Below are 11,653 nucleotides of genomic sequence, written 5' to 3'. Positions count from 1 at the left end.
AGCACATGTTCAATTTAGTCCCTGAACTATATGAAAATGTTCAATGTAGTCCTTGCACTTGAATTAATAGAAGGACTACATTGAACATTTTCAAATAGTTCAGGGACTAAATTGAACACATACTAAAAGTTCAGGGACCACGTTGAACAAATTAAAAGTTCAGGGACCAAATTGAATATCAGGCTAAAGTTCAGGGACTACATTGAATAAATTAAAAGTTCAGGGACCAAATTGCACATTGGGTCAAAGTTCAGGGACTGTTTGTGTCATTTTCCCTTCGAAATTCTCGATATTGAATTAATTAAGTTGTCCTCAGAAAGTTCGGTTTAAGTGCTCGTGGGAGAATGCGTCTTGTGAATTTAAGGAAATTGCATTTTGCCTTGGACTTTCGAAATTTGTGATTTGGTCCCTTTGCTTTTCCGATTTTTTATGCAATGTACACCCTGATCTTTTGACATTCTTTGTAATGATTCCCGAGTTTCTGCATTAGTTATATCAAAATAAATTGATGAAAATTAAGGAGAATGAAAAAGGAAACAAATTATGGGAGTGAGAGAGAGAGAGAAGGGGAGGGTGGTGTTGGTGACTGTGGCCACTCCTACCACCACCGCTTGTGGCCAAGGTCGATGGCTGCTATAGTCGGCAAATTGGTGCGAGTGAGAGAGAGGTTTGCTATGAGCAGGAGAAGATTGGCTTTTGTTGGGGTGGCGTGAATTCGATCGAAGTTGAAATGCTTAAGTGAATTGTATGCCAAGATCGACTCGGATATGCAAAAAAAGATTGAAATCGAGATGGTCGCCGTCGGGGGCGACCACAATGCCCTTCCCCCCCTCGCCGTGGTAACAACCGCCATCACCGTCGCCACCCTGCTCCTCAAGCCCCTGCCCCATCCCCTTCTCTTTCTAAACCTAGTTTGTTTAGTTCTCTGTTTACTGTTCATGTCGAGAAACAGTCGATGGCAATGCAATTCTAGACATTTGGCAGGACATTGCAAGATTCGTAAAATATCAGAGCATGAAATCTAAAAACTTCAAAAACTTAGAGGGCAAATTGTAATCTTCTCATCAAATTTGCTCTCCAATTGGAATTGATTTGTCGGGATATTATACCCTTGATTTATCTTTATGTAATAATCATCACATCACACCTCACATGGCACTTAGAAGAAGTGAAAATTTCAAAACTCAAATGCAAAAATTGATAAGACCTAACCCATTGTTTAGGCTTATTCACGCTTTCTAAGTTGGGTGGGTTTCGCTTGAGTCCAATTAGGCCGAACCGTGCCTCGAAATTATCCATCCTTGTCGAGGCCCACACCAGTTAGTCTTTGGACCCAATTAGCCTAAGTTGGCCACTTCGCCGCTCAAACCATGATTAGGGCCAACTGAAATTCTTGTCACGTAGACAAGGCATCAAAGTAAATTTCTCCCCTAACACAAGGTCACTTGGGCAAACCATCCGATCTAATCTAACCGGGAGATAAATGATAAAACCACTCTAATTTCTACCTCGGGCAAAACCTATTTCCGGTTTCCAACTTCTACTCACAATACATGGAAACTAAATTGGCACCGAAAAAAAAGGTTTAGAACTATATTGGCACAAATACAATTTTGTGTAAGACATTTGTTACACTTTTCCCCACAATACTCTATAAAAAAAAATGTGAGAATTTGCAAATTTTAAAAATTTACATATACATATCAACATTTGCACGTTACAAAAAATTTCGAGTATTTCGCATTATATACAAACCCCCCCCCCCCCAAAAAAAAACTTTGCATCAAAATTTGTAAAGATAACTCCATATGGACCTATGGTTCTTTCCACCTTTTCCAATAAATTCTTGTCGGTAATAAAAATATTTTTTATTGACTAATTATTTAAATGATACAGATAATTATTTTTAGATCAATGTTTATTTTCAGTTCATAAAATATATTTTCTGTTAATCGATTAATTTTTTGCCGTTCACGTGCTAGACGATCGGAAAAATAATTTCTTCAAAACAGTCTTCATTAGTTTTAACGGAACAAGGAGAGCTAAAGGGCGATTTTTGGACGTGGAAAGGCGAGATTCCTCTTTAAGGGGAACAACCGATGGAAAAATATTTCAGGTGGGACCCGTTGACTGCGGTTGACTTTGACCAGTTCGAAGCAAAACGCACAAGCTTACTACGCGACCGCGCCATAGAGAGAATCACTTGTTTTGCTACCGCTCGCGAAACTTGTCTTGACATTATTTTATTTTTTTTGCTATTAAAAAGGCGATTTATCTTTTATTTGTAAATGACAATTTATTGAATGGCTGATTAACTCCAAATTAGTGACAGCTACTCCACTCTTTGGACGCCACGTGTCCGACAAGCCTTATCTGGAGAGATTCTAAAGTCGTCCCATTTTCCCTCTCTCTCTCCTCCGTTTAAGTCTCCGTTACTCTTTCTCTCTCCCTCCCTTCTCCCATTACCTCATTTGGTCTGCATTTTATCACTACGGTTTTTGAGAAATGAGAAGTGAAGAGCGAAGAAGAAGAAGAAGAAGATAAACACAACCAATAAATCAGCGAAATGGGGATGCAAAATCGGATTAAGATATCAATTCGAATGCGAGATATGAAAATTTTGGTTCTATATTTTGTGAAGACGATCTTAACTCTACTTGAGCTTATAGTACATCCGCGTGATAGAGAATTACTTGTTTTGCCACTGCTCATCAAACTTGTTATGCCTTTACTTTTTTTTGTTGTTGATAAAATGATGATTTATTTTTTATTTGTAAATGACGATTTATTGAATGACTGATTATTTCATATCAACGACGCTTGCTCCACTCTTTGGACGCCACATGTCCAACAAGGCCCACTTGTTCGGGGAGATTTTAAAGTCCCATCATTTTCTCTCTCCCCCTCCGTTTAAGTCTCCTGCTCTCTCTCCCTCCCTTCCTTCTCCCTCCCTTCCTTCTCCCATTACCTCATTTGGTCTCCTCTCTGTCACTAGGGTTTTGAGAAATGAGAAGTGAAGAGCGAAGAAGAAGAAGAAGAAGAAGCTGCTGATGCTATCATACAAAGGAAAAGCAGGCAAAGAAATCAAGGAAGATAAATACAGCCGATACATTAGTGAAATGGAGATGCAAAATCGGGTTAAGATGTCGATTCAAACACCAGGTCTGAAAATTTTGGTCATGCATTCTCTATTTTGTGAAGACAATCTTAACTCTGCTTTTCACGAAGTCAGAGAGAGAGTTGCTTTGCAATGATGAAATAAAGAAAAAAGGCAGGATTGCTAACGAGATAGAAGATCAAAATATGTAAAGGGAGAGGGGAGGAAGCGACAGAGCGTAACGGGGACCGGTAATGGAGGGGACCTTGAAATCTCCTGTATTCTATCGGACACGTGACGTCCAATGATTGGAGCGCTCGTTGTAGCCTGTCGGACACGTGACGTCCAATGATTGGAGCGCTCGTTCGTCCACGTGGAGTGCCTGGCCTACTCAATATTTTTCAATTAATCGATTTGATTAAAGTTCGATTAATGGCTTGAAATGCTAAACAAAAAAGGTCGACCCACAAGATTAAAGTAGAAAAAGAGAATGAAAAAGACAGTAGTTGAACACTCCAGTCCACTGCAACAGGGGGAGTTTCATTTTCCCCTCTTGTTTTTTTTATATGTGCTTTGCTTGCATCACAGGGAGGATTCAAACTCGGAAGAGGGAGCGAAGAGGAGCGTCCCTCCCTTTTGATCGCCGCCGCCGCCGCCGTCTTCGCTCGGAATCGCAATGGCTGGGTAAGCGAACTTGGGCTTCGTTCGCCGATGAGGTTCCCTGGCTGATGAGCGTTGACTCTGCAAAAGACCGTGCTTTACGTGCGATCGAGGAAAAAAAAAAAACTGTTTTTTTGGGTGCGTTTTGTGCGAAAGTTTCGACCTTTTTGAAAGATTGGCCTCCTTTCTGCGATTTGGAAGACGAGGGAACTGATGGGTATCGATTTATTTGCCGAGGGATGATGAATTCCCTGCGCTCGAGCGACCCCCTTTTTCTTGTTTTCCTGGCCAAAAAGAACGGGAAAAAAAAGTTGCTTGATGCGCAGTTCTCACGGTTTGAGCTCCGTGTTACTTGGAATATGGGGGAAATGGAACTTGATTATACGGTGCATACGGAGTGTCGCTTGTGACTCTGTGGTCATGGGTTTAAAGTAGTGTTTTTTGCCTCAGATAGATCAGCTAGGTTTTTAGTCTAGAGCCTGCACCATGTTTGATTTTAAATGCGGTTATTATGCTCAGCGTGAAATGCAATCCAGATGCCTGATCATTCAGATAAGTTTGGTCCGATGACCTAGCCTTAGGCTCAGTTGATGAATGGATGAGTTGTGCGATCCATGTACTGGTTCTTTTCTCTCTAACGACATCGTTTGGACTTGTTTGTGTCTTCTGTATTCGGATCACCCATGTGGTATTTACTCCTTTAGTTACGCATTCGTTGCAGTCCATTTTTTTCATGATTAATTGGGCACGTCTCTTGATGAGAAGGTGCCTTATTAGGGAAATGGCTGCTCCGGCAAAGTGATGTGCCTTTGGAAGGACTCTGGGTCTGACCTTAACATTCTTGTCTGTGTGTTCAATAATGCTTTGCATTGCATTCCTTATGTATTACCTTGGCTCTGTCCGATAGAAACAGTCGAGGCATTTGTATATGGATGGTTGCCTTTTGTTTGACATTTCCCATAAGATTATTTTGTTCGTTGGTTCCCATATGATGCACTTTTTTCCATTTAAATCCTGATTTTTAATACGACCAACCGAAGACATAGTTTGCAGATTGCAAGAGATATCTGAATAATAGTCATTTGCGAAATAGTACGAACTATTTCTGAAAGTGTTTGTTCCCATGAAAAACAAAATTTATGCTTTTAACACTAGCTAGAAGATTGATATCTATATAAAAAATTACCTGTCGCTACTTTACAAACTTTTGGCATATTGATATTATCTTATCCTGTCAAACTTTCCATAAGCTTTTAAGAAAGAATGTCACAACTCATAAATGGACAGTGGGTTCATAGCAATTGTAGGCTTGTAGCCATACCTTTAAAGAGAACAATTGTCTTAGCAAACCTGATGCCATCAGTTGCTTGAGTTGTGATTTTGAATAAGCTAGCATATATATTGATTTTAGGGAGACAGGGCATAGATTTTGTTGGTCCTACAGCTTTGAATCGAATTACGTCTTGCTTGAGGAATATTATATCACATCCTTGTCATTCCATGTCTATCTTTCCTTTTTAGCAGTTTCTTTCAAGCATCTTTTTCATTGTTTGGTTCTCAAGATTTCCTTGTATAAGATCATATGGTGATGTTCATTCATTTTATTTGGGGCTAACTCTAGCTAACCTCTAGTGCGGTGTGCTCAGAAGATTGACCGTACTTCTTGTCGTAACATGTGCAGACCATCCTGGCTGGTGGACAGTCATAGAATTGCAACAAAAATCAGGAGCGCTTCTGGTGCTTCTGATCCTGAGAAAGTAAAATGGAAAAGCAATCCAACCAGAGCCTGTCCAAAATGCCAACATATCATTGATAACAGTGATGTATGTTGCTCCCGTCTTGCTCATTACTGTCTCCTTAAGTTCTGCTTTTAAGCTAGCAAATGTATGAAGTGGTGGACAGTTTTCTGTCAATATCTGTTTCGATAGTCAGCAATCAGTTCAGATAGGCCAGTAAACTGATTTTGCAGAATTTGGCTAAATAAGTGAGCAGATGATGTTTTAAGAGCTTGAGATCTTTTTCTTCCTCCCCTTTGTTCATCCCCTTCTCTTTGAATCCTCTCTTTGCATATCTCCAGTAGGCTTCTTTTTATTTGTACTTGATCTCTGAACTCTTTATCACACCTTTTAAATATCTTAGAAGCTCGCCTTTTTATGCAAGTCATTCTTTAGATTATAGGTTCTCTGTTAGATTGATACAATATAAATAATGTCCTGCACTCATCAATAAGTTTGTTATTTTGTAGCTCTTAGCTAGCTTTCTTTTCTCCACTCTTAGGATTTTTTTCTGGGTCCATCGAATTTGTCATTTGCTTCTTCTACTCTTTTATGGTTTGCTAAGTTGTTTGGTGTCCATATACCAATTAAATTAGCTGTGGCTTATCTTTCTATTGCATTTGGGAGGTTTTCCTTTTCATAATTGAGTATATGGTATCTCCATGTTTATGTGAGTGCAGGACATCTGCCCTGTCGAATGCATCTCTTATTGAGTTTTTTGAATCACATGCACTTATGATCTCATTTGAGTTAATTTGCCATGGTGGTGGGTACTATATATAGGGACCATGCCTGACTTCAGAGTTTGACAAATTTCTTTTGCTCGAAGACTCATCAATGCATGACTTAGGGTGTGATATGCCCTAAAATTTTTCTCTTGACATTAGACACACTTGAAAGATGTAAACATGGACTTGTTTCAATTGTTTTGCTTTGGGTTTATAAGGTCGCATTCACTTCCCTTTAGCTGATAGCGTCTTGAAGTAAGTTAAATATGACAAAAACCTTTTATATTTGGTAGCCTCGACTTCTGACATCTATTTATATCTTTTGCTTGCCTACTTGAAGTGATATTGTTTTTCTCATGATTTCTAAAGTTTTTTTTTTTTAAATCTTTAAAGCTATTGTCAGCAAAAGTGTTATCCTATGTTCTTTATTAAAGTGAAACTTCTATATGCGAACTCATCTGGGCTTTTGCAATCTCTCCTTCTCCAGGTTGCACAGGAGTGGCCAGGATTACCCAGGGGTGTGAAGTTTGATCCATCTGACTCAGAAATTATGTATCATTTGCTTGCAAAGGCTGGGTTAGAAGGTTTGAGATCCCATTCTTTTATCAATGAGTTTATACCTACCGTTGATGAAGATGATGGGATCTGTTATACGCATCCTCAGAATTTACCAGGTGAGCAAAATATTCTACTACTTGTTGTGGGGATAGTTCTTGTACTTGATCTGAGCTTAAGTGCATCCCACAGGTGTTAAACAAGATGGAAGTGTAGCTCACTTTTTCCACCGGGCCATTAAGGCTTACAATACTGGGACTAGAAAGCGTCGAAAGATTCTTGGTGATGATTTTGGTGATGTTCGTTGGCATAAGACGGGCAATACTAAACCAGTGATGGTTGATGGCGTTCAAAAGGGGTGGAAAAAGATTATGGTTTTGTACACGAATCTGGTCAGGGGAGGAAAATCTGAAAAGGCTAATTGGAAGATGCACCAGTATCACCTAGGAACTGAAGAGGATGAGAAGGATGGGGAGTTTGTAATATCTAAAATTTTCTATAATCATCAGCCGCAACAGCTCGAACAAGGTGAAAATAATGAACAAAATAATCGGGAAAGAGTTGATGCTACAACAGTAAAAGTAGATCCAGTCACTCCAAAGTCTGTGACCCCTGACCCACCTCATACGGAGAGGCGATCTTGTGATTCTGATCAGGTTCAGGATTCTGCTTGTGGAGGCCCCCTTGCTCAGGTAAAACTACTATTTCTCTGCTGTTGCAAGCTGCATCAACTATCGTCTTTCTATGTATCTATAGAAATTGAACATACACATTCCCAGCTTGCTATTTTACTGATCCATATTTTCCTGTTGTAATTATTTTAGGATATTTGAGAACATTCTCAAAGGCTACATCTTTACTCATTAACTTAACGAAAGAGTACATAGATGGCTCTATTTATAGAGCATGAGAGATACTGAAAAAATCGTAATTTGTTTATTTATGACCACAATTGACTATTATCTATAGATATATTTCAACACTTGTGGCCTCCTTTTCTTTAATACTTAATTTGGATAATATCAAAAAGTGCATAATCTAGTAAGATAGTGCTAAAACGGTTGATTAATGCGAAAATGACGTCATGTTCGTGCAATTTCATCATGATTAAGGGGTTATCACTTATCAGTAGAGTTTTTATTCCCCTTTTGCTGACATACATGTTTGAATTAAAATTTGGATTATTCATTCTTTTCTGCCTTTGCTGCTTGCAATGAAAGCACGTTGAGATGCAGTGTGCGGATCCTGATGGTCAACTGGAAATAGAAAATCCCCAGCATCATGAGCAAACCTTACAAAATTCTGCTCCGCAAATGACAGTAGAGAATGACCACCAGCCTGAGGAAGACGGAAAATGGTGGGATAGTGAGTCACAGAATCTACTGGATTCGCAACAGCTTGTGGAGGGAATGTCCTTATGTGACGAGTTTCTTCAATCTCAATCTCCTAATAGAGATGGAGACATGAACCACCATGTGGAGTCGAAAAAAAAACCCCTTCTTTCTGATTATGCTAAATTAGGACCTGATGACTTGAAGAAGGATCTGGAGGAGTGCCACAATCTGGCAATTGATCCAGCAAATATTGAGCTTGATACCCCTCCTGATTTTCGATTGAGCCAGCTGGTACAAACCCTTTTTCTATTGCTGCCTCTTTATTTCCTCAAGTAATGTACAATTTTCAATTTGCTTGCTCTCCATGTTCTTTTTAGGAATTTGGATCACAGGATAGCTTTGTTGCTTGGGGCGGGAGCAAGGTGGTTGACTAGATCGGATTGAGGCAGTTTTTTGATGTCAGGTTCATGTAAAATTGGCCCCCATCACCTCCTAATTCGTACTTTGTAACTGTGCATTTATTAGAAACTTGAGTTGTAAGTAATGGCGACGCAGTTTTTGTTTCTATGTCCTCTGAACTAAAACTCTTCTGACATTGGTGAACATGCAAATGTTGTAAGACATGTTTGATAAAAGTATATGAAGCTTATTTCCTAACTGTTGCCAGAAACTAACAACAGATTTATTTCTGGGTGGTTCCTTGTTTCTTCAATTTCTTGTTTGATCTCAAATAAATTGTGTAGAAATATGTGCTTCGATTTTACCTTTCACAACTTGGAATGTCTGAATGGAAATTCTCATTCTAGCCTCTAGGTAGGATTGGGGTCATAATTGGGTTGTGTTTGTTGTCTAAATCCGTGGGCATGGCAGGGCAACCTCTTTGTGCCTCCTCTTCCCTACTGTAGAAGGTGATCATGAGAGATTTGAATCGAATTTTTGCAAAATGAGTTTGATTCTTAGAGGATGTAGACCGATCGAATCTTCTCCTGTCCTACAATACCTTTGGGACATTCGGTACTCTGTCCACTTTCTTCTTTTGAACTTGTTAATATCTACGCACATCTGTATTCCGATGTCCGATTCCCGAAAATGGCTATTTGTTGAGAGACGGTTGATGAATATCTCGTATAGTTACGTGCATCCAAATTACCTAACTCCTCGTGGTTGTCGGCGTCTGTCGATGCTGAATGCAACTATAAAATCTTCACGGATAGAGTTGCGCCAATGAGAGTTATGCGTTTAGTTATCTGGCTTACAGATTATGACATTCAGCAAGAAATTGCTTGAGAAGAACCTCTAATGAATTGCCCCACCTTTTCTGGAGGGCCAGGATGCTTATGGGAAGCTCCCTTAAAATAACCCACAGACACAAGCTAGATGGCTATGCGTGATTGTAGGGAAGTGCCTAAGCTGGACTTGTTGGTTTGTTTGGGTTCAGTGTTTTCTTGGCAAAGACATGAACAATGTTGGGACATGCTGTGTTGTTAAAGAGGCCATGGTTCTGAGTTACCGATGAATCTGACGAGCCTCTCTCTCTTTATGCCATAGCTGTTGAAAACAGACAAAATTGGGACAATCAATGGTTGAGCTGTCGAATGTTATGTCGCGTATAGGTAAAGCGTTTGTAGCCTGATTTTTCAGTCAAGCTCAACCTCGACGAAAGCCGCTGCGAAATCACATTGACATGATTGAAAATAGCTGTCCATACAATGTACTCAAGTGCTGGGGAAAGTTGTGGCAAAGGACTGAAACTGAACTTCAATTGCACTCTGGCCACAAGGGAAAAAAGAAAGAACTTTAATTGCACATTGCTGCCATATTTTCATAAAAAAAAAATTTGTTGGATTGCACTTAACTATCCTCTGGTTTGAGCTGATCCTAAGTTTCACCCAATATTCTTTTTCCTTTGCCGTCACTACGCATGAAAAGGGTTAAAGAAGGAAAGGTGATATGGTTCATCTACTTCTGCTGGACAACAAGATAAACTAGGATGATACTTCTCAGTGGAGAGAATAATTGCTTGCAGACCAATGCGGAGGAGTTCTCTTGGCAAATAGATATGTAATGCACGGGGGTTGATGTCGACACAAGAGCAGGCATCGTGATCGGAGCGCCGACAATGACTATCCATCGCCATCCGTTGAAACATCATTACGAAATATGCACAATGAATCCTAACATGATAAAGACACGACGCACTAAATTCCTAAGATTACTTCACGACCCTTTAATGTTAGTCTTGGATCAAACTGTTTCACGTGCTAAACATTAACCCGTGATGTTATTGATGTAAAAAAAACATGAAGAGCTTGCACGAGCTCTGTGAATACTCGTGCGTGACAGACATTATCGGGGGAGGTGTGGTGATGATGACGAGGATGAAAGGAGGAGGAGGAGGAGGAAAAGTGCCAAACGAAAAGAAACCAGTCACATGGTGGGGAGAGAGAGCACACGTGGGCTTGATAAAGGCCTGTCAAAGCTTTGACCAATCACGTTCATCTTTGTCCTTGTTCTCTCTCTCTCTCTCTCTCTCTGGTGTTGCCGACAGGAGAATATTAGATGAGATGAGAGCCCCATTCAGCTTCAGCTTCTGTTTCTGTTGACCTCTCTTCACCACTCTCTCTCTCTGACCCACAGTTGAGATACCCAACTGTTCTCTCTCTCTCTCTCAGTATCCAGAACATAGGACGAACACTATATATTTGCATTGCCAAAAGGAAAAGAATCATATTAGTCTTTATGCAATCAACTTTTGAGAGTTTTGAGTAAACATCAATACTTTTGACTTACGAGTTGCCAGCGAAAGGAAAACTTGAACTCTTGGACTTTTTTTTTTTTCAAGAAACATATTCACGGGTAATTTTACTCCAAATATCCCGAATCAAAGTAAGACCGTGAAGAGCATGTAATAGAAAATCTTGATTAATATCGATGTAGGGTTGTTGGTCAGAGATTTTGCTTACATATCTTCCTCAAATATAAGGATGACAAAAAGGGACAGATAAGAAAAAAACGACTTTATTCGTGCTTTATTTTGCCTTTGGCCAGTGCACTTCCTTTTTGCTCGCTCGTGCGAGTCCGTGGGAACAAACAAATTTGGACGCTATTGCCTGCTACTGGATGGATAACTACGACCATACGCGTGGCATAAGCACTGAGGAAAAATAACTATCATTATCACAAACGTCTAAAGTTTGATCAACCCACTAACCTCCGGTTGTTATTGACTGATCATAAGAAAAGAAATCCCATGATTGGCTGAAGGAAAAACTAATTAGGCATAGGATTCTGGATGCAGTATGTCTTTAAATGTCGTTTGGTAGAGGACAACACTATCAAGATTTACAGATTACAGGGATTATATTATGCCCTTTTTATGCTGAGATGTAGTAGGAATGACAAAAATCCATTTCAGATGACAACTGCCCACAGAAGGCCAGCCGAGGTAGGTATAACTTGGAAATAACAGTTCATCACGGGAGGTATTATCACCGGACCATAGGT

At 39.8% G+C, this 11,653-nt stretch overlaps 1 protein-coding gene across 1 annotated transcript; it reads left to right on the top strand.

The window, feature by feature from the left end:
- The first annotated feature begins 3,758 nt into the window (after positions 1–3,758).
- Positions 3,759–8,806, top strand: LOC115673568 (SUPPRESSOR OF GAMMA RESPONSE 1). Its single transcript, XM_030596123.2, has 6 exons — positions 3,759–3,781; positions 5,439–5,580; positions 6,748–6,934; positions 7,008–7,507; positions 8,036–8,440; positions 8,527–8,806. The coding sequence occupies exons 1-6, from the start codon at positions 3,774–3,776 to the stop codon at positions 8,581–8,583; spliced, it is 1,299 nt and encodes a 432-aa protein (XP_030451983.1). The 5' UTR covers positions 3,759–3,773; the 3' UTR covers positions 8,584–8,806.
- The last annotated feature ends 2,847 nt before the right edge of the window (positions 8,807–11,653 follow it).

Source organism: Syzygium oleosum, unplaced genomic scaffold (genome assembly GCF_021117445.2).
Source record: "Syzygium oleosum isolate NSW1041296 unplaced genomic scaffold, Sole_v2.1 Sole_v2.02, whole genome shotgun sequence".
Classification (NCBI taxonomy): domain Eukaryota; kingdom Viridiplantae; phylum Streptophyta; class Magnoliopsida; order Myrtales; family Myrtaceae; genus Syzygium; species Syzygium oleosum.
This window is presented reverse-complemented; position numbering and strand designations above follow the sequence as displayed.

What these genes read in the sequence shown, in the direction of transcription:
- LOC115673568 (XM_030596123.2), top strand. An exon ending in GCATCCTCAGAATTTACCAG is followed by an intron (nt 6,935 to 7,007) that starts GTGAGCAAAATA and finishes TGCATCCCACAG; the next exon opens with GTGTTAAACAAGATGGAAGT. An exon ending in GTGGAGGCCCCCTTGCTCAG is followed by an intron (nt 7,508 to 8,035) that starts GTAAAACTACTA and finishes TTGCAATGAAAG; the next exon opens with CACGTTGAGATGCAGTGTGC.